Source organism: Tamandua tetradactyla, chromosome 6, assembly GCF_023851605.1.
Source record: "Tamandua tetradactyla isolate mTamTet1 chromosome 6, mTamTet1.pri, whole genome shotgun sequence".
In the NCBI taxonomy this organism is placed as follows: Eukaryota; Metazoa; Chordata; class Mammalia; order Pilosa; family Myrmecophagidae; genus Tamandua; species Tamandua tetradactyla.
In genome coordinates, this window is record NC_135332.1 from 136164290 (window position 1) to 136191897 (window position 27608).

The following is a 27608-nucleotide window of genomic DNA, read 5'->3' on the forward strand; positions in this document are numbered from 1 at the left end:
TGAGTGTATAAGAACTCTTGGTCTGTCTCTTGAGTTTGTGACTTGAAGGGTAAGAATCTTGTAATAACAGTGGCTAAATTTTAACCTTGGACAGTTTATCATAAATTATCTGTAAGGATACTGGAACCCTTGGCTGTTTCCACACTGATGAAATAAATTGTGCCACTTGAAAAAGTTCCACAGAATATAATACTACACAGTCATATTCAATTATTTGCAAATGTACCAAACAGAATCATTTTTAGAAATTGTAATTGTAAATCTTAAAACACACCTAGGGTATATATCAAAGATTTATTCTCTTGGACAGTATGGAAACAATCTTAATATTTTAATTTATACTACAATGTATGTGGTATAAGACATTTTGTGCATATATTAGAAACTATTTTCTATGCATTTTTATATAACAGTAGCTAACTGCTGTGAACACGTGTATCTTCTAAGCTTTATGTTATTCATGAGTTTTTAAAATATTACAAATACATGAAAGGTAAAATACTGAATATATTGGTCATTTTGCTCTAACAAATCCAAAATACTTCAGAAAATATTATAAACAGAAAACAACGTGAGAACAACGAGACATATATTTTCTTCTATTATTTATTTGTCACTAAAGAGTTCTAGTTGATTAAATCTCACACGGCAAACATAATTTTGTAAAAAAAAAAATGGCACTGTTCTGATTTAAGAGACAACAAAACAAATGCTTGAGTAGGTAGAAATACTACTACTATTGTAATGTGAAAAAGACTGCACAATTAAAAGGCAGATTGCTACATATCACTGTAATAAGAGGGACAAACTGCTATTGTAGGCAGCCAGAACAACATAATTAAAATAGAATTCCAAGTCTACATTAATAATAGTAATAATTTAATTAAAATTAAGATCAACTGCACTTTCTATTTACATCAGTTCAGACAGCCCAAGAGGAAAGGAACACTATTTTAGAGACATATGTGACTCCTTGAGTTTCTGTCACTCAGGTGCCATTTCTGAAGGAGCACATGTGTACTGAACAGTTGGCAGAGAAGGAAAAAGTTACTGTAGATATATGTACAGATAGTCACTCTAATGATATAAAATATGTCTAGAGAAAAAGTGGGGTTTATTTGTAAAATTTCCCATGACTTTTGTTCCTTATTAGGCTCTGAATGTGATTTGGGCATGTTTCTGGAAATGAGGATATATACTGTAACTTACGGTGTATATGGAAAGAAAAATAGATTCAGCAATCTGTAAGTGATGGAGTTATACACATGAAATGCCTAGAGAAGAATTTAGAATCTATTTTCCATTTTATCTAAATGCACCATATGTAGGGTGCCCGTCCAAGTAGAAAGATTTATAAAAGTATCCAATACTGCCTACCTTGCTAGATAAGGTTCTTTTCTTGATATCCTATGCAATTATTTAAAAAGATATTTCTGCAAACTGAAAATACCCTGCAGTAAAAATTCAAGATGTTTCAGTTTCAGTACTTTAGAAAGTATTGGTTCCAAGAGGTGCTTTTATAAAAGTATTTCCCCTTTATGCATTGATTGGTGTACAGCTATTCTTCATCTGGTTCCAGATCAGGGTCAACATCCGTGGACAGTCTGAGATAAAACAAAGCATAGAAAGCCAGTAGAAGGGCCAATATAGCTGCAAGTATAAGGCCAACTTCCTGGGGAAGAAAAAAAATAGTAGACTTGAAATTGATGTAAGAAATTGGTTTTGTTATTAGTTTCACCAGATAACATAAAGTCAAACATATAATGCCACCATCTATAATGAATTATTTGAAGCTAATAATCAAATTTCTTTTTAACTTTTTTTCATTAAATAAAGAAGCTTATGTATTTTATAAAACCCATTAGAATGACAATTACATCAGTGGGTGAGTCATTTTTATTATCATATTTAAATCTGCTGTGTTTTTCAAATAGTAAAATTAAAAGTTATCATTTTAATATATTTTCATTGCTTAGATACTGAAATGTTGGTAAAAACAATGTAATTTGCATTTGTATTCTATTCAATTTGAGAATTTCTATTCTCAAATTAAAAATATTTGACTTTGTTGCTCCAATAAATTTAGTATTACAGCATTTGGACACAGATTTTAAATTATTTTATCATTCCTTTTCTAATTGGAAGAAACCATTCTGTTTAAACATCCTTATTAAATATTGCTTTGTGGAAACTCAAATTTTTAAATTTTAAATTCCATACTTTATAACATATGGGAACAAAATTGGATACTTTTAGCTCATGAAGCAACAATGAAGGATGGTCCTGGATATTTAAACTACTGATTTCATAATGGATTATATTAATCAATTATACTGAAATAATGGTAAAAATAATTACTATATACATAGTGGTAAAAATCATATTATCATTCAAAAATTCTATACAATTTTTTTGACCTACATATGTCTGCCAGCAAGTAATATTCTCAATATTAACATATCATTTGGCTGAATACAATAAAGAGCAAATAGTGCTAGCTCAGTACCCTAAAAACAGTGTATTGCATCTATTACATGGCATTCTTTTATGGAGAAGCAATTGATATGCATTTACATGAATATATTTTATATTTCATAAGAATGTAAAATAAATAATTCAACATATGCTACTAACAAACTTTAAAAACATTAAATTTGGGTTATAGCCAATATGGAATTTTTACCTGAATACTGAAATTCCAAATGGATACTTTATATAGACTTTTAGCTTCTTAATTATATTTATTTAGGTTTATGAAAATAACAATAAAACAATTTGGTTAAAAAATTCAGTGTCAACTATTTTTTGTAAAATTTGATTTTTAAAATTTAATATATTAATATAATATTGAATGAAAATGAATTTTTCTTTGTTGCAGTGGAACACTGGCATCTCAAAAGGGCATGGCAGCATCAGACAGGTTTCATTTATTTTCTTACATCCACAGCTGTGCTCCCAGACCCATCTGGTTACACAGCTACTAATTTTAAGAGGATGTAATAAACAAGTGACACACAACTGCAAACTCCATCTGTTCTGTATAGTGGACAACAAAATTGTTCAACAGCAGACACCATTCACACCAGCTTAATGAAGAAATAAAGTTTTTACTCTTGATTGGAGGCCATGATTCTCATCTCATTGACAATCAACTCTAATTGGTGCTTTGCAACTCCTACTTCTTATCCATTAAAAGAACTCTGTATCATCTTAACTGTACATTTCCAAAATATACAGAAGCATGAAAAAGTTCTTAGGGATAGGAAGCAGAGAACACTGCTTCAGAGGATCCATTCATTCAATTAAGTCTATTCAATTTATGAGGGTGGCTTAAGAAGTATTGGGTGGGAAGGTATAGCAACTTATTTTCTTTAAAATGTCCCTATTTTGTTGAGGAAATGGCATTGTGGAGGCTGAATGTTTGAAGGGTTAAAACAAATGTATATTTTGAAAATACTGCTTTCCAGATACTGGTGATAACAGCCATAACTTAGAAACCTGGAGGAATTTGTGACAACTTGCTCCCTACCATTTTTTTTTTTTTAATTTTAAATCAGAAAGAACAACAAAAAACAGACATAACTCTTCAGCTGGCTTATCCCAAGAGTTGTTCACGGGATCTGACTGATATTTGAATATTTTATTTTTGTAACAGAAAAATTAAATATTTGACTCATACTATTCAAATAAACATTTAAAATAAAGAAATAAATGAGTGAATGCATATCTTTTTTCCTTTCCCTTCTAAATACAAGAAAACAAGGATATTTGCATTCTAAGAATTTTTTAATGATGTAATTCTTAAGAAATAGTCTTCTAATTTTATAAGCTATCAAATAGCTAACATCAGCTGTGAAAATATTTTTGGGCTAGCTCTCATTCCATTATTGGATCATAAATTTTTGATATTTTATTTATATTTGTAAGTCAAGAAAATAAAAATAGCTTCTTAATAGAAATCAATTCTAGATTTTCATACAAACATAGTCACCTCATCATGAAATTCATTAACTGTTCCCCCAAACATTTTCTATCAACAAATACACTAGAAGCCCTGAGGGTAAAATTCCAATTGTGTAATTCTTCCTATCTCCAGCCCATGATTTCTCATCAGTACTGTTGGTTTGATATGCTAATTAAATTTGGAAATAATTTCTTATATAAATTCCTCCAAGATTATCAAGTTTTAGTCATTTTTTCTATCTATAGGTTCTACAAAATTATAATTCTTATAGTAATTTCTAAACAAATTATAAAGGAAGGAGTAAGATTTATGAAAATTATGTAAGGCTTTTAAACTGTACAATATTAACATCTATAATACTACCTCATAGCAAAACTGAGAACGTTTTGTAACATATAAAATAGCCACACAATGCAGACTTGTTTGAAGTAGAGAATCTTCAGGCCAAAGATAAACATCTTAAGGGAAGTCTTATTTACATAAACTAGAAACAGAATAAATATTATTTTCACAATTAGCTGATAATTCATAAATACCTCCTATGTACTAAGTTCAATGTTACATATTTTTGTGCATTCTTTAACTCTGTGACACAATGTGAGGCAATAATCTCCATTTTACAAAAGTGCCATCTTAGACTCAGCTAGGTCCTGGTAGAAGTTAAAAGGCAAGTGGGATGTGATCCTGGGCCTCACCTTATATTCAGTGTTGTTTTTTGTAGACTTCAGTCATTTTAAGAACATAACTGTAATTCATCTTAAAGAATAAGTAGTAAAGTGACAAAATATTACACTATTATGGTCATCCTGGATCAACTAGATAAAAGTCAAACATGCTTGATATTCATTAGTCCTTTGTCGCTTCTCTGACATTATCAATATGGTTAAAATCACTCACTGGGGAAATTAAAAAGCATTAAATGGCAATTGCTGAAAGAAACTTCGTTATTTAAAACCCTATGCCAAAATGACAAGGCAATCAAAGTTTGACAAGGCAAACTAATTAGTATGCCAGTTTTGAAATGTAAAATACCTCCATGGTTCTGATTCTAAAAAGTTCCATATCATATTAATGGGCTCTTCACATAAATTTTCAAGCAGTGTAAACAAAATTTGAAGTTAAGATCTTTATTTTCCACAGGTTGACAACTCAAAATGAAATGCTAGCTCACCAAGCAGGAGCTGTATTCTTATGTCAGTCAGAAACTCTTTTGTACATACTTCAAATTATAAATGAAATCTAAAAAAATATTTTTTCTCACAAATTAAAAAAGATAAACTAATTTTACATTGTTTTCAAAAAGATATCAGGTAACTGAACTATAGTTATATATCTCATACTCATATAAAAGCATGAGATAGACTTTATCTCATACTGGGGAACATAGCTATTTCCTCAAACAAAAATTCTAAGAGCAAATATAAAAGGAATATGTCTAAGATGGTATATAAGTAAATGAATGGATGTACTATTTTCTCAAATTCAAATATAGGGTCTCATTATATTGTGCTACAAATGGATTTTGCTACCCCATTTTTTTTCTAAAACAAAACAATGCATTGTAAAAGATAAAAATAAGTGACATATTGTCTTGAGAGAAAATGGCAATCAATGTTCTCTCTTAAAGAAACAATCAGCAAGGAACTAAATTAAAATTAGAAAGCCAAGTATTGCTTTTAGACCGGTCATGTCATAGAAATATTTCATATGAGTGAGATTTCATATGAAATTAGGAAAAAAACTCCAAAAGATTAATCATCTCTCTTTTAAACAAAAAGGCAATTTACTTTCTCTCATTAAAAAGTGACACATAGCACTAACAGAGGAGATTATGTTGTGAAAACATACCGCATCACACGGCAATGCTTGATCAAAATCAGCAATCAGGAGTAAAAAGAAGGCAGTGTTTCATGATAATAATAGCAAATTCTGGAAGACAACCAAATATATCATCTGGCAGTTCAACAGCTGTTACAGCTTGGTAGTAATACCTTGGCGTTTGCTATAAGTTATAACTTAGAAAAATTGATTTTTTCATCTGTCAGATAAAAACCAAAATCTCCTTTTAATATTTTATTATTTTAATAAAATAAAGGTACTGGTCACTTTTTATTTGACACATTTGACAGAAGGGCTGCAAAATTAATTTTTCTATTCATAGTTTAATTTGAATCTGAATTCTTTTTTTTTTTTTTTTTTTTTTTTTTTTTAAAGAGAGAGGGAGGAAAGGAAGGAAAGACAGAGAAGGAAGGAAGGATGGAAGGAAGGGAAACATTTTTTTAAACATTTTCTTGTTTTATTATATTTTGTTTGTTTGTTTGTTTTTTACATGGGCTGGGGCCGGGAATCGAACCGGGGTCCTCCGGCACGGCAGGCAAGCACTCTTGCCCGCTGAGCCACCGCGGCCCGCCCTGAATCTGAATTCTTGACAAACAATTGACATGGGCAATAACAAATATGTAATTTTGTTGAACTTCACAGTACTAATATACTGGATTGATAAATGTTAACATCATTCTTAGCTGTATTTATCCCTCTTAAGTTTTAAAACACTGTTTTTAAACAGATACATTTGGAATCATCAGAATTTCATCATAGATTGTACTGACAACAATGATAAGCTATAGTAAAATTACAATATTAATGAACTATATAATATATATATCAAGAATATATATATAATTACAACTAACATTTAAACAACTATAAAACAACATTGAAAATGAGAGAAATGGTTAATAAGGCCATACATAAAAAAACCACCGAAATGTTTAAACAACATATACAGTAGGTAGAGAAAAATAAACATCAATTTTAAGTACGACTGGTTCTCTTAAGTGACACTGTTTAATTTTAGATCCTCTAAAATTCAAGATAGGAAGGATGTTTCCCATTAACTAAAATCTTCATAAAAAGCTTCGATTCTGGCATTCTACTTAGATTTTGAAATGTCATAAAACATTTAGAATACAACATTTATGCCATCCAATTTTAGAAAATGAAATGGCATGCATATATCAAATTTGAAAGTTACAAATAAGAATTCTACCTTTATGCCTACTGCTGTTTTCTTTGCTTCTGCTTTTAATTTGGTTGCTCGTAAAATAGGTTTAGTTTTTTTATAATCCTGTTTACCTAGAAAGAGAGAGTTTCATACAATGAGTTATGCTATAGATAATTCAAGTTTAACAGCCATCTGAAATGTCAAAAAATGTTTAAACAGAGTAAAACAGGAATACAGACTTGCAAAGTTGTTCCTAGTTGTGGAAACCATAAACTTGCACCCTCAGGTCAACTTTCCTACTCTTACTTTTTCAGAAAGCAGATTCTGACAGACATCTTTGATTTGAAGAGAAGTAAACATCAAAAAAGGTAAAAGGTTATTTTAGAGAATAAGTTTAAGTTAAAGAGAACAAACCTTTTTGAATAAATGGGTAAACAAATGAGTATACCAAAGATCCCATTAATATGCAAAATTGACCTTGTCTTCATAATTGAAGCTCATTATATATTTATTTTATCACTGGATGCATTAAGTATTTAAATAACCAATTTGAGAAATATTCCCTAAGTTTGTTCTAAATAAGAGATTAAAGAAGGAATCTGCAATTAATTAACTTTTAGTCCCTGAATTCATTAGCAAAATATGAATTTACTTTTATTTCCTTTCAATAAAGGGCAGAATAAATAATGATAAACAAAAGACCTAAGACAGCCATAATCTTCTCTACCACACTCCATAGCCAAAAATGAAAGAAACTGTTAATGTCAAATTTTCTTTTATGTGTACCGTCTGGTGACCCCACTAATAAGTAACAAATGAGAAAATACAAAGTCTGGGTTTAACAACAACCACCACTACCACAACAAAAAGCAATGGCTTGAATCATGTACTATTTTGTTGAATAAGCTCTTGAGTAAGAATTGGGTTAAACAGGTCTCAAGTACAACAGAATAATATGTTACTTTGTGTAAGAATTAACATCTGACCATATAACAGGCTATTTTATATTCTTTGTATTTGGCCTTGCTTTTTTGTTTTTATTCTCTTTGCTATAAGTTATCAGTTCATTTCCAAAACTTAATCCTACATCTTCTTTATCTAAATAATAATGACTTCTAACTTTAATTTCCATATCCTTATCACACTGAAATAAATTTGAAAGTAGTTTAAAGTATATTATAAAATTTTAATATGCAATATATTTCTTAATGTGCCTACTAATGATTCCATATAGATTTTTTAAATTGCATATAGATTTTTAGAATTAGAAATGGCAAGGAGGAGTGAGTTAAATGAATGGAAGTAATGAAGAAATGCTGTTTGTTTATCAAATATATAAAAGTGCTTGGCTGAAGAGCTATGTTCTGTTATGTTTCGTTTTTGTTTTTGCATTTTCAAAGAAAGAGTGTATGCTATTTCCTTAACTGTAATCATTCTGGATCTCTGAGTATGCAGAAGCATATAAATATTATTTGATGATGGGGTTTAATGATCCAGAAATGAGCCAATTGTAAAAATGTATTGCAAATGATCTAAATTTAAATTATGGAATGAACAAAATACAGAAAAAATATTACTCTGACCCATTTTAAATTAGTAACATTTAATTTTGCAGAAAAGACCTTGACAAGTGTTCACTCTGATTTCACATCTCAACAGTCAAACTATCCATGTCATTATTCCTGCTGAGATATAAACAGTTCAGAACAACAAAAATGGTGACACAACAAGTGTCTCCAGTCAGAGTTACAAAACAAGTTTCAAACAAGAATCTAAAGGGAAATTTGAAGAATGCAAGACTTGGGGCCAAAAAGTCAGTTCTTATTTTATTCTATATGTACTGTACAATACTCTCTGGGTGCAATGGTTAAAAAATAAACAAGTGATAAAGGATTATTTTAATCCATATGCCTTTCACATTGTTGTGCACTTTTGGATAATGCATCTATCACAAAAGAGATTCAAATATACTTCAAAGAGTCAGTGCAAAAAAATTTTATCACTTTACTTCAAGTGCCATTACATAACCATTGGTTAAATAAGGCATTCTAGTTCAATTCAACTTACATACTTTCTTAGAGAATAATACTTCCAGATTTATATTATATTAAAATTGAACGAACATTTGAAACTGTGTTTATAGTAAATAGGTTCTTTTAAAAATTATTGTACACTTGATAGTTCTCCAAACAGTTCATCTGTCATTAATTTAGCATTCTCTTTCCTAACTGTGATATCTAAAAGCATATATTGCAAAATGTGGTTCAGTCTATTAAGTATAAAGGTTTAGAGGGAAATCTGTTAGGGTCTTTATAACTAAAACCAGATCTTTCTATTATACCCAGAGAGTTTTCAACATTTGGATTCTTTATGGCTTCAAGGAAGATACTAGCGACCACAGGGTTGTAAAAAAAATACGAAATACAGAAGCCCTGCTTTTTGAGTTTTTACACCTGGAGAAAACACATAGATAATTTAGATTTTATATGTATACTGCTTCTTTAACATAACTGGTTCTGATTTTGGTTATATCAATAATGCAATAACCAAAGTAGCTATTTGGCAATTGCTCATTAAATTTGATATGGAGAGAAAAAAATGAATAATTCACAATTATGAAGCCACTCCAGGGCTTTGATCACCCAGTTTCCCCAACCTTGATGATAACATTTGTAACATAACTTCTGTATTTCCATTTCCTATGATATAGCTTAGGTAACAATATCTTTTTCTCCTCTTCTCCATGCATCCTGATTGATTTATGCTCTTTCCCTACAATAATACACCTATAATATTGTTATTGTATTTTATTTATTTATTTATTGTATTTTATATTTCAAATTATCATATAGTAAAATTGACTATTTTCTTTTTGTTTAACAGTTCTATGAACTGAAAAGCATTTGTAGATTCATTTAACTACCACCATAATCAGAATACAGAGTAGCTTCATCATCACCAAATTTGTCTAGTCTTCCCTCCTCTCACCCATCATTCCTAGCCACCACTGACCTATCATACATTTCTACAGTTTCGTCTTATCAATTATGTCATATTAATGGAAATATAGTATGTAACATTTTGACAATGGCTTCTTTCATTCAGTATAAGGCCTTTAAGATTTATGCAAGTTATTTTATATATCAGCAGCTCATTTTTTCTAATTTCTGTGTGCTATTCCATTATACCAGAGTTTATCCATTCACTTAGAAGTGCATTTGAATTACTTCCAGTTTTTAGCAAATATGACTAACTCTATTCTGAACAGTGGTGTACAGATTTTTGTACGAACATAAATGCTCTTTTATCTAGAGTAGGACTGCTGATTTATAGAAAAGTATATGCTTAACTTTGTAAGCAAATGCCAAACCATTTCAGAGAAGCTTTATCATTTTGTATTCCCTTGAGCAACTGAGAGTTTCAATTGCTTCACATCATCACTGTCACTTGGTACTGTTTGTCTTTTTTATTTTGGTCATTTTAAGGTTGCAACAACTCTTGTGGTTTTAACTCACATTTCTGTGATGATTAATGATATTGACTATGTTTCCATGTATTTACTTGTCAGCATTATAACCATTTTGGTAAGGTGCCTGTTCAAATATTGTACCCATTTTTAAATGAAATCGTTTGCTTTTCTCCTGTTGAATTTTGAGAGTATTTAAAAATACATTCTAGATGCAAGTCCTTCATGGGATATGTGATATGCAAATATTTATTTCCCAATCTGCAGCTTGTCTTTTCATTTTATTAACCATGTCTTTCACAAAGTGTTTAATTTTTATGAGATCCAATTAATACATATTCTTCTTTAATAGATCATGCTTTGGTGTCATATTTAAGAATTCTTTTTCTAGTCACAGGTCACAAGGAGTTCTTTGTTCTTTCAATGAGTAAATGGATAATCAAACTCTGGTACATTTGTAAAGTGGAATCCTATTCAAAATAGGAAGAATGAAATATTGATGCACACAATTACTTGGATTGTGTTTTCTTCTAGAAGTTTTGTAAGTTTATGTTTCACATTTAAATCTGTGATCTATTTTGAGTCCACATTTATGTAAGGTGAGAAGTTTAGGTCAAAGTTTTTTTTTTTTTTTTTTGCATATGGATGTCTAAGTGTTCCAAAACCACTCTTAAAAAATACTATTTTAGGCGGGCCGCGGTGGCTCAGCGGGCAAAGTGCTTGCCTGCTATGCCGGAGGACCTCGGTTCGATTCCCGGCCCCAGCCCATGTAACAAAAACGGAGAAACAGAATACAATAAAACAAGAAAATGTTTAAAAATGTTTCCCTTTCTTCCTTCCTTCCTTCCTTCTATCCTTCCTTCCTTCTCTCTGTCTTTCCTTTAGAAAAAAAAAAAAAAAAAAAAAAAATACTATTTTAAATTATTCTTTAATCTTTGTCAAAAATTAACTTGTCATACCAGTGGGCCTCTATTTCTGGACTCTCTGTTTTGGTTCCATTGATTTATACTTCTATGCCTTTGCCAATATCACATTGTCTTGATTATAGTAGCTTTTTAATACATTTTGAAATCTGATAGTGTGATTCCTCAAACTTTATACTTTTTTTGCAAAATTATTTTTAGCTATCTTATTTCCTTTGCCTTCCCATATAAATTTTAGTATCAGCTTGTTTATATCGATGAAAATCCTGCTAATATTTTGATTGGTATTTCCCTAAATCAATACATAAATTTGGAAGGAATGACATCTTTAGCCTTTATATACATGAACACGGCAGATCTCTTTAATTATATATGTATCTTCTTTGATTTCATTTCAGCATGTTGTAAGTGTTGGTACACAAATTTTGCACATATATCATTAGATTTATACTTAAGAATTTCACTTTGGTGAAACCTACTATAAAATATAGATTTAAAAAAATTTGGTTTTCCAATTTTGTATTTTGCTAGTGTGTGGAAATAAGATTGAGGTTTGTGTGTTACTTTTCAAACTGTACCATTGTTACACTCACTTATGAGTTCTAGAAGATTTTTTGTAGATTCCTTAGGATTTACTAAATAGACAAATATGTATCTGTGAATAGGGAAGTTTATTTCTTCCTTCACAATCTGCATACCTTTATGAGGCACTGCCTAAGATTTCTAGTAAGCTATTAATGTGTGAGAGTGAAATCCTTGCCTTGCTCCTGATCTTAGGGGGAAAGGTAGCCAGTCTCACTGTTAAATTTTATGTTAGCTCTAGGCTTTTATTACAGATGCCTTTTTCAGGTTAATGGAGTTCCTTTTTACTCCTTACCTGTGAATAGTTTTTAATGATAAACAGATGTCCTCAAGTACTTTTTGTAAATCAAGTAATATAATTGCTTGGTTTTATTCATTAGATTGTTAATATAGATTATATTGTCTTATTTTCAAATATTAAACCAGCATTTATATGTATCCCATATAATCCCATTTGGTTATACTAGATTTGATTTGTTAATATTTTGGTGCAGATTTTTGCATCTATGTTCAAGAGGAATGCTAGTCTGTAGTTTTCTTTTTTAAATGTCTTTGTCTGGTTTTGGTAGCAGGGTAATGTTGGCTTTATAAAGTTAATTAGGACATATTCCCTCCTAGTCTATTACCTGGATAATACTGTATAAAATTGGTGTTATTTATTCTTTAACTATTTGGTGTTATCAGTCAGTGAAACTATTTGGGGCTGGAAATTTGCTTAGATTTTAAACCATAATAGTTATAAGAATAGTTGGGTTAATAGTTATAAGAATAGTTGGGTTATCTATTTTCATCTTAGGTGTCACATCAAAGTGCATATTCCTGGGGAAATGTCAGAGATTGACTTCACCATCAAAAACTTAAAATAGGCAGTCATAGTGATTATTTTTATAGATATACTTATTTTCTCAATGTGGCTAGTTGATCTTGGAGACATGTTGAATATGCCTGAAAATGTAAGTGTATATTAAAGTTTTTGTACTGTAGCAGAATAATAAAGCCTTTAGCACATGGTCAAAACTATCTAATTAATCTAGATAATACATTTTTCTAAATTCTGATCACAAATACTACAAGAGTCTATCTACCTTTACTAGTATCCCTTTACTAGAAGGGATAGTAGTATATCTTCACAGCTATGCTTCAGAAATAGAGATCAACATTGTATCTCAGTGCTACAGTCTGATTCCCAGAGACTTTAATTGTGTGACTACTCCATGATATATCACAATGAAAATTATATGATGATAAGCCTTGAAGACTATACAGAATGTTCCTGAGATGCTTCATTTGGATGTATGCATGAGAGAGAGAAGAAAGAACATTTTTTTAAAATACAGAAATTTGCCACCTAAATGACTCATATAGGCCATTGTGCCCAAGAAGCAAAGGTCAAGATCTGCACTTTGTACTCTATCTACCATTAACAAAGGGATAGGTACAACTTCTTATATATACATGCACACACAACAGTTTTGCATCACTTAGAAATGTCATACCTATACATACACCATGATCCACTATTCTTCTACAAGGTATATATTGTAGAGAAATTCTTGTAACATGTGAACAAAACAACAGACATATCTAAAAATATTCATACCTGTGTTGCTCACAATAGCATTCATAGAAATAAAAGTCTGGAAATGACCCAATTTTCCAAACCAGGAAAATAGATAGAAAATACCAGTGGATACATACAAAGAACACTATAAATCATAAAAAAGGAATGAACTAATATCTTCACACCACAATAAGAAGAAAGGTCTAAAACAATATTCAGTAGAAATTACATATCATATATAGCATGATTTCATATATAAAGTTCAGCACCAACAGAACTAAACAATATATTGCTTGATAAACACCTAGGTGGTAAAAACCATAAAAGGAATTAATATAAAATGCATGATATTGGTCATCTATCAAAGACAAGGAGATTGTTATAATTGGGAAGGGGGTATACATGAGACTTCTAGGCTACTGGTATGGTAGATACATGTTGTTCATGCTATCATTGTTTAAATAAACCTACATACATATTTTATATATGTAAATGTCCTCAAAATCTGCTAGAACTGAGTGAGGCATGAGACAGTAAAGATTCTCCAGTAGCTGCTGTGCAAGCTACTCTGCTTCTTGGAGCTTATGGCCTGACAGCGTCAATGGAGCCTGAAGTGCTTTTAGCTAAATGAAATGTAGAAACAAGACTTTAGCAGGTCCTAATAAAAAGAAGTGGCAGTTTCTAGGGTTTTGGAACAGTGCCATACCCCAAAGAGCAGGTAACTCCAGGATTTTTACCAAGCTCTCTGGTGGAGACTTAAGTTGGTCATGAGACTCAAGTGACCATCTGGCTTCAGCTACCAGACATGAACTGGGGGTTATCTAATTCAATAAGGCATAAAATTGGGTACATCATTTTGGCAGTTTTTTTAGCAATGTTTGTAGATGGCTCTTCAGAATATGCTGATATCAGCTGGAAATAGATTGTTGTGTTATTATAGCTATTCTTGAAGATGGTTCTGAAGGACCATGAATAAGGGAAATCCTCCCAGTGGCCACAGTTTTAAAACATTTTTATTGTAGCAATACATATATACAACTCAAAATTTTCCATTTAATCACTTTGAGTGTATTAATTGTATTCTTAACATTATGTTAGGAATAATTCAGTGTATTGGTTGTATTCCTAACATTATGCTACCATCAGCAATATCCATTACTCAAATTCTTTCATTGCTTCAAACAGAAACCCTGCACCCATTAAGCAATAATTCCCCATTCTCCTCACCTTCCTGGATTGTTATAATTTGTTGTATACGTTATTCACAAAGAGATAACCTAAGAAAAACCACAGCCCTAGCTTTCCTGGAAGCTGTACCTGCCATCTATACAATTTGGTTTTTTTGTATGTGCCTATAAGCAAACAGGCAAAAAAATGGCAAACTGAAGTATTGGCTGGGGTAACTGATACTGGTTATCAAGGATAAAATGGTTTATTAATACATAGTTAAGACCAAAGGGAATATATGAAGATGTGAGGGAATCTCTGGGGTAACCCATGTACTATCTTGACCTATGGAAAAATTTAGTGACATTTCAATACACTTTTATATCTCCTGTAGTAGAATCACTACTACATAGGAACAAAGATTTGAGTTAGCCCTATGGGCAAAGAACTTCAGCTAATTAAGATGTTTGAAAGGGACAAGAAGACCTAGAATAAATACTTGGAAAGGGATATCATAAATTAAAACTATACGGCCAATAGATTGCTAAGAATGCACTGTACCATTTTTCTTTGCTTGCTTTTAGAATAGAATGCCCACTCTCCCTATATACTTAATTTCCTTATAAAATTGCCAGTATCAACATGTTAAAAATATTTCTTCCTCTTCTTTGAGGCTGGGTGACAAAATAATCAAAAGAAAACTGAATATTACTCAAGATTCTGGACTTAGAAAACAGTAGCCCAGATATGTTGGTGCATATCTAGGTAGCTATGGAGAATTCTGGGAATTGTCTTAGATTCTCTTAAGGATAATTTTTTATTATAAGTGACAGAAATTCAAACTGAACTAATCTGAAAATAAGAGAGAGACAGAGAAAGAATTTAATGACTCACATTCTAGAAGAAAAAAACAAGGGTTTAGTTGGGATTAGCATGAACCGTAGTCTTGACTCTGAGAGCCTTTTTTTTTCTACCACTACTTTCTATTTCTTTTTTTTTTTTTTTTTTTTTTTTTTTTTTAAAGACAGAGAAGGAAGGAAGGATGGAAGGAAGGAAGGGAGGAAGAAAGGGAAACATCTTTAAACATTTTCTTATTTTATTATATTTTGTTTGTTTGTTTGTTTTTTACATGGGCTGGGGCCGGGAATCGAACCGGGGTCCTCCGGCATGGCAGGCAAGCACTCTTGCCCGCTGAGCCACCGCGGCCCGCCCACTTTCTATTTCTTTTTGACTTTGGAATCATTGCTATTTTCTGCTTTGGCTTAAATTCTTATAATATTAAGGCCAAAGTGGAATGGATACTTTTCCTGAGATCATTTTAATCATTCTAAAATATCACCTACCAGGGGTCTTTCAATTACAGAAGACTACAATTCACCTAATATTATGTATATAGCTCCTAATTCAGGCAACTTTTAACTAACTAAACTATCCTGTCTCTGTTTTATTGTGTTAAATATAGTTGGAATATACATATTTGACACCTTTGAAGATTTGCTGCTTCAAATCTTAAGTAGGTATTATGAAAAACAACTAAAAGCAAAGTTGTAACTGAAAAACAAATATGAATGTGAAGTAATTTTCAAATGATGCCTAGTTTTTTTGGTAGCAAAGATGGTGTTACACATATTCATAATTTTATTTACATAAACTTTATGGAATCTGTATATCTGCTTTTTAAATACATTACTTTAAAAAGACATTTTCAATTAAATTTCTAATCAGCAGATATTGTCAGCATTAAAGCTGTTGATATTTAGTATGAGTAAAATACATTAATTTTAGTATTGTTGCTACAAAAACAAAAAGTAGATATGAAAACATATATTTAATAAAGATCATAAATATTTTGGCATTTTGGTATTATCATTTACCATCCTCACATTAATTTAGGGAAGGAAAAGGTAATCTACATGCTATACTTAATTCAATATAAAAGCCTATATTTATGTCATGAATTGTTTCACATTTAAAGCAATAGTTAGTTTCAAGTACATCAGGGTTTTACTGGGAGTCTCGTTATTTTAAAAAAAGAACAGGTTACTTATCTGCTTTAGGCTCTTTGCTTTTCAATACCTTAGTCTTGCCCAGAAATAAGACTGCATCTTTGCCCTTTGCTGATATTGCTGCCCAAGCTCATTACCATGTGAATAACTGGTTATTGTTTTATAAATGTTCATTTTTCAGAAGCTCACTGTTTTTTTTTTTCTCAACAGTCTACTTTACACTATCCACATCCATTATCATCATGTGACAGTACTGCTCTTCCTCTGCCTTCGCTGCTTTAAAAATTAATGCACTGTTATTTTCTGAATACTGCATAAGCTGCTTATAAGTACATTATGCTATCAAGCAAGCACATGCAGAAAAGCTTCCTCAAATGTTATTCTTTCAATGAAAATACAGCTGGTTCTGCTTCAAAGGCACATCTTTTCACCTGCAAATGGACTTGCTCCAACACTTATTCCTCAATTCATTGTCTTTTATTTGTGTCTGGAAATCTTTAATTGCCTTTAATTAGAAAAAAAGTAAATTCAGTGCTTTAATCTTGCAAATACATTCAATCATAATTCTGTCTGGGATGAATACCAAGTTCTATTCACTGCCTGATCTCTATAACAAAGCTATATAATTTATTGTCCATTTATATAGACCACACCAATTAAGATACAATAGAAAAGCAAAGAGATAAGAGTCAAAATATTTGAAAAGAAAAATTTGCAATCTAAATTTAATTACACAAATAAATTATTGGAAAATGAGTTATTTACAACATGCTAAAAAAGCTGACAATAAAATTTGCTAATCAAAAGTAAAGCTTTTTCTATTTCTTTCAACATTTTTAGAGCATATTCTCATCAAATGCTTCAAAAACTTCCCCCTTTCCTCATAAAACAACACATCACATAGAATCTTACTATTTTCCTATTTCCAAAATTTGATATAAAAGAGAAATGTAATTTGGCATAAAAGTTAAGGTCCCAACTATTATAAGAATACAAATTTTGTTACTATATTATAAATGATAAACAATTTTAGAAAAATCATTACCAAAGGACAACAGTCTTTCTATGGAACCCTACAACAAACTCCAGGAGCTTTGCCAGTAAAAAAAGGGTCTCCAGTAATTAATTTCGATATCTTGATAGATGCAAGATGAACAAAATCACAAACCGTGTAGTTAAATGCAAATAAATAATTAAAGTATTATTTTATTAAATGGATAAAAAGATAATTATTACAAAACCAGAAACAATAAAAAACAATGTACTGAATTAGGACCAGCATATTATAACTGTATCGTCAATCATTCAAAATGATGTCATATATTTCCCTTACAGAAAAAAGGAGGTATTACCTATAAAATAAAATTTGCATAAAATGCTTTTTTTCAAGCTTAATCAAGATTATCTATGCTACAGAGTGGACAAGAATGGTGATTAAATGTACAAACATAAAAATGTTTTTGCGTGAGTGAGAATAAATTAATGTCAACAATGCAAGATGTTGAAAATGCAATCGATGCAAGCTAGGATCTACAGTCAACAGTAACACTGTAATATGCTTCCACTGAATGTAACAAAAACATTATGCCAAAACTAAATGTCAACAAGTAGGGGATATGGAGGAGGAGTATGGATTCTTTGTGGAAGAAAAGGAAATGTTATCACAGAGATATGGTGGCGAAGACATGGCTATCTACTTAGGTTGGATTATATGCTGTGCAAATAAAACTCTTTAAGAATGAACAGAGAGAAGCAAATGTTAGAGAAAATGTGGAGGAAGAGATATACCTATCCTCTGCTGGTAAGGAAGCTGAGAGGTGTAGCCACTCCAAAGAGCAATGTGGTGGTTCCACAGGAGGCAAGGGGTGGGTTTGCCACCTGATCAATCCCATGATTAGGTATTTGCAATGGCTGGAGGTGGCCTAAGGGTACAATGATTGAGGAATGGAAGGGGAATCTGTGGTGTATATATCCAACAGACGACTGAGCAGCTGCAAGAAACAAAGACGTTGTGAGGCATGCAACTAGTTGAATGAACCTTGAGGACAGTATGCTGTATGAAATAAGTCAGAAGCAAAAAGACAAATATTATCATGCCTCACTCATATGGACTAACTATAATATACAAACTTGGAGAACTGGAGTCAAGAGCATGGGTAATCAGGTTGGGGCCTACTGTAAGCTCTTACAGCAGTCACATCTATTCTGGAGTTAGAACTGTTATTTCTAAATTCTGAGATACTGAGTTATTTGTGTATAAACTGGTCATTCCCTGAAACTCTGGGCATTTATGTGACACCTGAGACTCAAGAGTAGAGCTCTAAGGCTATGAAAATCAGCATTAACCCATACAGCAATTGTTAGAAAAGTTGAAAAAATGATCAGGCTTTGCCTAGGGATATGAATGAAGCTGATCTGGATGGGACTAAAGTCGACTGGAATACAGAGTGAAGGATGATATGTTCCATATTCAACTTCTGTGTGATACCAAAAAGAGATGTTCATTTGGTGCAAAATTTATACTGGGGAGTTCCTGATATTCTCACAAGCAGTGGGGGCAACCAACTCAATAAACTGAGCCCTCAATCTTAGGGTTCACCCCTATGAAACTTATTCCTGTAAAGGAGAAACTATTTATAATGATGTCTAAGAGTCACCCCCAGAGAACCTCTTTTGTTGCTCAGATGCAGCCCCTCTCTCTCTCTAAGCTGACACAGCAAGTGAACTCACTGCCCTCCCCTGCTACTTGGGACATGACTCCCAGCAGTGTAAATCTCCCTGACAACATGGTACCAAAATCCCGGGATAAGCTGGGACCTGGCATCAAGGGATTGAGAAAACCTTCTTGACCGAAAAAGGGAAGAGAGAAATGAGAAAAAATAAAGTGTCAGTGGTTGACAGATTTGAAACAGAGTCAAGAGGTTATCCTGGAGGTTATTCTTACACATTATATAGATATCCCCTTTTTAGTTTATGGTGTTATTGGAGTGGCTGGAGGGAATAACTGAAACTGTAGAGATGTGTTCTAGTACCCTTGTTTCTTGAAGATGATTGTATAATGATATAGCTTTTATAATGTGATTATGTGATTGTGAAAACCTTGTGTCTGATGCTCCCTTCATCTAGGGTATGGACTGATGAGTAAAAAAAAAAAAAAACAAGGAAAAATAAATAGTTAAATACTGGGAGGGGGTAAGGGGTAAAAAAATTGGTAGATTGAAATACTAGTGGTCAATGAGAAGGAGGGTAAGGGGTATGGGGTGTATGAGTTTTTTTCTTTTTTACTTTTTGTTGCATTTTCTGGAATAACACAAATGTTCTAAAAATGATCATGGTGATGAATACACAACTATGTGATGACATTATGGGCTACTGATTGTATATGGTGAACAGACTGTATGTGTGAAGATTTCTCAATAAAATATTTTAAAAAAGACATTATGGGGGTGCAAGGGTAATAAAATTTTTGCCTGCCATGTGGGAGACTTGGGTTTGATTTCCAGCCCATGTACTTTCCAAGAACAAAGAAGCAAAACAAAAAAAACAATAAAATTTCAAGAAATGGTGCTGCAATAAAGGGATATTCACATGGAAAATGAATGAAATGTGACACCCCACCAAACAGCATATTAAAAAAAGACTTATTTTAAAGTTATAAACATTAAACAAGTAAGGTATTCCTATTGTAAAAGGGAAGTCAGACAATTAAGTAGAAAGACCAGAATCAGATATATGTGTTGGTAATACAAATCTAAGGTACATTACAATTATGTGGGGAAAATGGGTTTGAGGTAATAAGATTATTGAGATAAATAAGGTTTGATAACCTGTTTCAAAACCCTCATCATCATTAACTCCATTTCTGGATCACTGGGGTGATCCTGCTGGCTGTTGGAGTCTGGGGCAAATTCACTCTGGATACTTATATCTTCCTCATTGCTGAGAACTCCACCAATGCATTCTACATGCTCACTGGAACTGGCACCACTATCACTGTTTTTTGCCTATGTGGACGCTTTGCTACATGTTGCAGCAGCCCATGATGCTGAAACTATGTCATGTTTTTGTTCCTGGTGCTCCTGGCTGAACTGGTAGCTGGGATTTCAGGGTTTGTGTTTCATCATGAGATCAAGGTCACCTTCCTGAGAACTTACATGGATGCCACACAGAATTACACTGAGAATGATTAGAGGAGTCAAGTAGTGGATATTGCAGTGAAGTCTGAGCTGCTGTGGTATGCAGAACTACACCAACTAAAGCACCAGCTCCTACTTCTCAGATCACAGAATCCTCCCCAGTTGTTGCATAAGTGAAACAGATTTTAATCCCCAGGAACTACATAGCCGGACCATGGCTGCCACCAAAGTTAACCAGAAGGGCTGTTATAATCTGGGTGACGAGTTTCATGGAGACTAACATGGAATCATCACTGGTATGGCATTTGGAATCACATTCTCCAGGTTGATTGGCATTATCCTGGCCTGCTGTCTGTCTCATTTTATCATAGTCAATCAGTATGAAATGGTGTAAGTAGAAGTCTTTCAAGAACAATGGAATAAGAGACCCATTTTAAAAAGGAACTTCGGCAATCTTTGATAGACTTCCAAAGAATGTTGGAGCACAGTACACCTACACCTACACCCCTTTACCCCACCCCATCCCCAGTGTGTGGATTACCTTCAAAGAAGCAACAGTTTGCTTAATTCCCTAGCGGGGGGAAAAAAAAAGCCAAAATGCAGTGGAATGATACCTAGAATGTGTTGAAAGAATAAACAAGGAATAAAAGAAAACCAGCCAAATTAGAGAACTACAACCAGAGAAAAAAGCCTTTCAAGAATAAAGGTAAAATAGACATATTGTCCTAAAAGAGAAAACTGAGAAATTGCCACACAGACCTGCATTCTAAGAAACTCTAAAGTATGTTCATTAGGGAGAAAAAAAGATTCCAGATAGAAGGCTTAGGTTGTAAAAATAAATTAAGAGCAGAGAAACTTGTAAATATTTATTTAACTGTAAATGAATCATGACTGAATAAACTATAGTAATAATGTCTTGTAGAGAGTTAAAAAATATATACAGAGAATTCATATAAGAATTCCATTTTGGCCTTTGTATTTCTAAAAAAATTATATTAGAATACGATGGCAGCCATAGTGCTAATAACATGTCAATTTCTTGAACTCACATTTTGCAATTTAACTACCTTTATATCTGGCAATACTCGATACAGTTTTTGGCCACATAGAAACAGTACAGTGAAGTGATTCTGTGGTCAATTTCCTGGAATCAAACTATTACTCCACCTCTTACCAAACAACCGTAGGATCGAGTGAAAATTCTTTAACCCATGTAAAATGAGCTTTCCTGGAATACAGTTAAACAATGGAGATAATAATAGCTCTGTACTAATCAGGGTTCTCTAGAGAAACAGAACCGACAGAGATATCTGTAAATATGAGATTTATAAAGCTGCCTGTGTAACTGTGGGAATGGAAGAGTCCAAAATCCACAGGGCAGGCTGTGAAACTGACAGCTCTGATGAAGGGTGTGAGACAAACTCCACAGGCAAGGCTGGCTGGCTGAAAAAGCAGTGGAAAAGTCTTTCTTCTTCCTTAAAAACCTTCAACTGATTGGATTACCTTATTGTTGGGAGATATGCCTTAGTTGATCACAGATATAATCAGCCACAGATGCAATTAACTGGCTGATGATTTAATACACCAACTTTCTGGTCAGTCAACTAGCCACAAAATAAATATCTTTGCAGTAACAATCAGGCCAGTGCTTGCCTGACCGGACAAATGGGCAACACCACTTGGCCAAGTTGACAACAGAACATAACCATCACAAGCTCCTACATCATAGGGTTGTTGTAAGGATTTAACAAGACGTGCCCGGCAAAAGGTGCTTAATTATTCCTATATTACAAATACAGAAGCTAGCTACTCCTATATTACAAATGGGGATTTATAAGTAAATTGGTTATCTTTTTAAGCACTATTCCTAGCATAAGAAAATAAATATTATTTTATTTGATTTGAAATGTTTAATAACATCTATTTATAAAATATCTCAAATATGTTGAAACCATTTTTTCTTAATTCTTTTTTCAATTTTTGAAATTATTTCCTGTTTAATATAAAAAACAGGCACTCACATCACTTTTTTTATTAGAGAAATTGTGGGTTTAAAGAACAATATGCATAAAACATAGGATTCCAATATACATCCTATAATTAACACCTTGCATTGGTGTGAAAATTTGTTACAATTGATGAAAGCACATTTTTATAACTGGACTATGAACTATAGTCCACGGTTTAATTTAGGATTGTTTGTGAGGTGCAGTTCCAAGCATTTAAAAAAAATATTTATTGTTACCTGCAACCTAACATTTCTCTTTTTAACCACATTCAGATTAACACTTGAATGCTGTTAATTACATTCACAATGTTCCACTACCATCGCTACCATACATTTCCAAAACTTTACAATCAACCCAAATAGAAAATCTGTACAACTTAAGCATTAACTCCTGATTCCCAACAACAAGCTCAGCCTTGGTAGGCTATATTCTAGATTATTACCCTATGAATTTGCTTATTCTATTTATTTCATATCAGTGAGATGATAAAAAATTTGTCCTTTTGTGTCTGGCTTATGTCACTCAACAGGATGTCTTCAAGAATTATCTATGTTGTTGCATGAATTAGACCTTCATTCCTTTTTATTCTGAATAATATTCCACTGTATGTATATATTCCATTCTCTTGTTCTACTGCGACCCCATCTATGTTTGTATACTTCATACTGTCACTCAAGTCTGTGAGACACTGCTCAGTTTTTCCTATTCTTTTCTCTCTCTGTTCTTTCAATTGCATGATTTCGATTTCCCTGTCTTCTAGTTCACTAATTCTTTCATCTACCTGTTCAAATCTGCTATATCCATTACTGTGCCTTTCATCCCCCCAATTTCAATTATTTTTCTTTTTAAACTTTTGAATTCTTCTCTATGCTCAAACATTGTCTTCTTAATATCCTTATGCTCTATAACCATCTTTAGCTTATTTCTAGCCATATTTCCTTTTATCTCCTTGATTTGATTTGGGAGATTTACTTGAACTTCTCTGATTAGTGTTCCAAATTCTGTCTCTCTGAACTTTTAATTTATTCCCTTGACTGAGCCATTTCTTTTCATTTGTTAGTATATCCTGTAATTTTTTCCTGATATTGGGGCATCTCATTATTTCAATGTGTTAACTATGAAGGCCAGTTTCTCCTTGTTGGCTACGGTTTTATTATTGATTGATTTTGTGTTAAGGCTTTTCTTTGATGCTTTGTCCAACTTATTTTGGACCTTTAGAATAGCACATGTAACTGTTCAGACTTTCTCTGCTCTTCTGTACCTGAGTCTTGCCCTGGAGATGCAGTAAAGCTTTTAAGATTGCCCTTCTGTGTACAATCGTTTCATCTTCAGGAGAAAGCTTCCTTTCTTCTGTTCCTTCTCCAGGAATCTTGAACTTTCCTGTCTGTTTTTGTGCAGAATTTCTTCCCCATTTTTGTGCAGAATTTCTTCCCCAGCTCCCATGACTTGTTTAAATTTCCTCTCTCACTCAGTGTTCCCTTTTCTTATACTTTTCAGCTCTGGGATCCATCCTATCTTAGAGCAGTTCAGTTTCCTGCTCTACTTTTTTTTTTTCCATGAGGCTTTTCTGCCTCCAGTTTCTTCCTCATTAAGTGTCCCACACTGGGGTGACTTTCAATCCAGAAAGGTCCATTTTGCATTAATGTGGTCTAGCAAGAGCATGCAAAACCTCTTGTCAATGGCTTTGCCATGGTCTCTTTTTACCCTGGGGACACCTTAGTCATTTCTGTTCTGCCCTGAGTTGCTATATAATTGGGCTGCTGTGCCTCAATATGAGTGGGGTCCTAACTTGCTGCTGTGAGTGGTTCTTAGTCTGCATCTGCAACTGAAGGGACCTAGAGTGTGCTGCCTCTTTGTGACTTCTAAGCTGCATAGGACCAAGTGAGGGGGAAGGGGTCCTGACTGGCAGGTATGGGACATTAATCTCTACCTGATATTGGTATTTCTTTTTCTTTTTCTTTGATTCAGCTTTCATGGAGTCTTTCCCAGTCTCTGACATACTTCACAGCTCCAAGGAAGTGAGATTTTCCCTTTTATTATTTGTCTCTCTCTGGAGCTTAAATTTAACATTCTAAACCTATAAAAATCTTCCTTTCTTTATTATCCACTTAACTTCAATGGTATGCACAAACTATGTTCCTATACCCCTCTGCCACCCTTCCTTTTATGTGGTTCCTGCCAAAAATTACATGTTTAAACATTATGAGTCTTAAGCCACTGATTTATCATTACATTTTATGTATTTGCCTTTAAGGGTCCATAGGAAGTAAAAGTGGAGTTATAAACTAGAAATACAATAGTCTTAGCATTAATATTTACCCATGTTGTTATCATCACTGAAGATCATTATTTTATTATGTGACTTTTACCTATTGTCTATGGTTCTTTCCTTTGAACCTACAATATTCTCTCTTGCTCATTTTTGAAAGACAATTTTGATGAATACAGAATTCTTGGTCTGCAATTTTCATGCTTACAGCATTTTAAAATATATCATCCCACTGAGTTCTTGCCTCTATGGTTTCTGATGAGAAACTGACATTTAGTCTTAGTGGGGCTCCCTTGTATGTGACATACTGCTTCTCTCTTACAGCTTTCAGAATTCTCTTTGGAATCTGACAGTTTGATTATAACATGCTGCAGTGTGTGTCTATTTGGGTTTATCCTGTTTGAATTTGTTGAACATCCTGGATATTTAAACTCATGTCTTTCATTAAATCTGGAATATTTTCAGCCATTATTTCTTAATATAAACTCCCTGCTCCTTTCTCTTTTTCTTGGACTCCCACAATGTGTATATTGGTGTGACCGATGTTCTTCCACAGGCTTATCAACCTCTATTCAGTTTTCTTCATTCGTTCTTCCTTCTGCTCCTCAGACTGAATGATTTCTGTTGTCTCAACTTCACGTTCACTGGTCCTTTCTTCTGCCAGCTCCAATCTGCAGCTGAATCCTTCCAGGGAATTTTTAACTTCCGTTACTTTAGTCTTCAGCTGTGTTTGGCTCCTTTTCAAAATTTCCATCTCTCTACTGATATTCTCTTTGTGTTCATCTGTAGTTTTCCTGATTTCCTTTATTTCTTTGTTTTTGCTTTCCTCTAATCCTTTGAGTATATTTAGAACCATTTTAAAAGTCTTCATCTGGTATATCTCAGGTTTGACTCTCCGCATTGATGGTTTCTAATGTTCTAATCTTCTCCTTTGTCTGGACCATTGCCTTTTGTCTCTATGTTTTATAATCTCTTGTTAAAACCTGGACATCTTGATATGTTAATGTGTTATCACTGGAATTTAGACTCTGAGGTACTTATTCATTAAGATTGTATCTAACAAGTGTTATGATAAAAGTTCCCTTGAATATCAGGAGCTAGCCAGTAATAATAATAATAATAATAATGGAAGGAAAGAAAGAAAACACCTTCCCAGTCTTTGCAAATTGACCTGTGTAAGTGTTATCCTTCAGAGCTTATCCATACAATAATTTCAGAGAGTAGTTCACGGACAAAGTACAGGGGCATTCTTAACCCTTTCCATGCATGTTTATTTTCATAGACCAGTGAGTGTGCCCCTAGGTTTTCCCCATTTATAAGGCTACAAATGTCCCCTCTTTCCTATCAAAGAGTTTCTTCAACGTTCTGGGTACTGTACTATATGGGCTACTGCCAGCAATCCCTTGCCTCAGGTAGTCTCTTGAATGCTCTCCCACAGCATTCTGTAGGAGGGCTTGGTAAGTTGCCGTCTACATACAGGACAAGTTCTGGAATGATAAGCCTGCAACAAGTGTCCTGGTTCAGTCTCTTAGGCCACCATGAGATAGACTGGGCTAGACATATATGCTCCATTTTGCTATGTCTTTTATTAGTTATTGGAGACAAGGAATAATTAGATGAGGACAATAACGTATTGTGAAGTTTGACCTTTTTTCTCCTTATCATAAATCATTCTGAAGGTTCTGTTATATGCATTGTGTAGTCATATGTAATTGTCTTTCCTTTTTTTTTGACTCCTACTTGAAAATTTAACCAGGCTTAATATCTGTCTCACAGAGTTATTGTGAGCTCTTATGAGAAGTGTCACAGCAGTTCATAAACTCATGTGTTAATGGATATGAGGATTACTCTGCTACTTCTGGAACCAAGACCAGCAACCTACACTGGGAATGAGGGCCAACTCTACACTACACCTATAGGGGAAGGGCCAGCCATGAGATCCTACTACTACATTGCCTTTTTCTTAATTCAGTTGCTTAACCTGTTACTGCAATCATTTAATTGTTTTCTGGAGCTGTGTGAAAGGTGCTTCTGCCAGTTCTTGCTGGTTGTTCAAAGCTTCTGTGGGATGAAAAGAGCCCTGACTCTTTTACACCTTTTATACATTCTAATGCACTATAGCATATAGCAAGAATCTTTAGAATACAATGAACTATCTTTTAAAAAGGGTAAATAAAAGTATGCCTTCCCTATTTTACTTTTTAATACATTTTGTTTGATATGATTAGTTTATTTGCAAAGTACACAGAGGATAACTCATATCCATTAACACATGAGTTTATGAACTGCTGTGACATTTCTCATAAGATCTCACAATAACTCTGTGAGACAGATATTAAGCTTGGTTAAATTTTCAAGTAGAAGTCAAAAAAGGAAAGACAATTACATATGGCTACACAATGCATATAACAGAACCTTCAGAATGATTTATGATAAGGAGAAAAAAGTTCAAACTTCACAATACGTTATTGTCCTCATCTAATTATTCCTTGCCTCCAATAACTAATAAAAGACATAGCAA

The 27608-nt window shown here is 33.0% G+C and overlaps 1 protein-coding gene and 1 pseudogene across 3 annotated transcripts in view; one reads left to right on the forward strand and one right to left on the reverse strand.

The window, feature by feature from the left end:
• Positions 1-592: 592 nt before the first annotated feature.
• The window catches only part of TRIQK (triple QxxK/R motif containing), a 111582-nt gene continuing 84566 nt past the window's right edge, over positions 593-27608 (reverse strand). For all 3 annotated transcript variants that reach the window (XM_077167198.1, XM_077167196.1, XM_077167197.1), the window contains 2 exons: positions 7014-7099; positions 593-1672 (listed from right to left, as the gene is read on the reverse strand). In XM_077167198.1, the coding sequence (XP_077023313.1) occupies positions 1559-1672; positions 7014-7099 (200 nt within the window). In that variant the 3' untranslated portion in view covers positions 593-1558. The remainder of the gene's footprint in view (positions 1673-7013; positions 7100-27608) is intronic.
• On the forward strand, positions 18290-21203 carry LOC143685729 (tetraspanin-7 pseudogene; annotated as a pseudogene).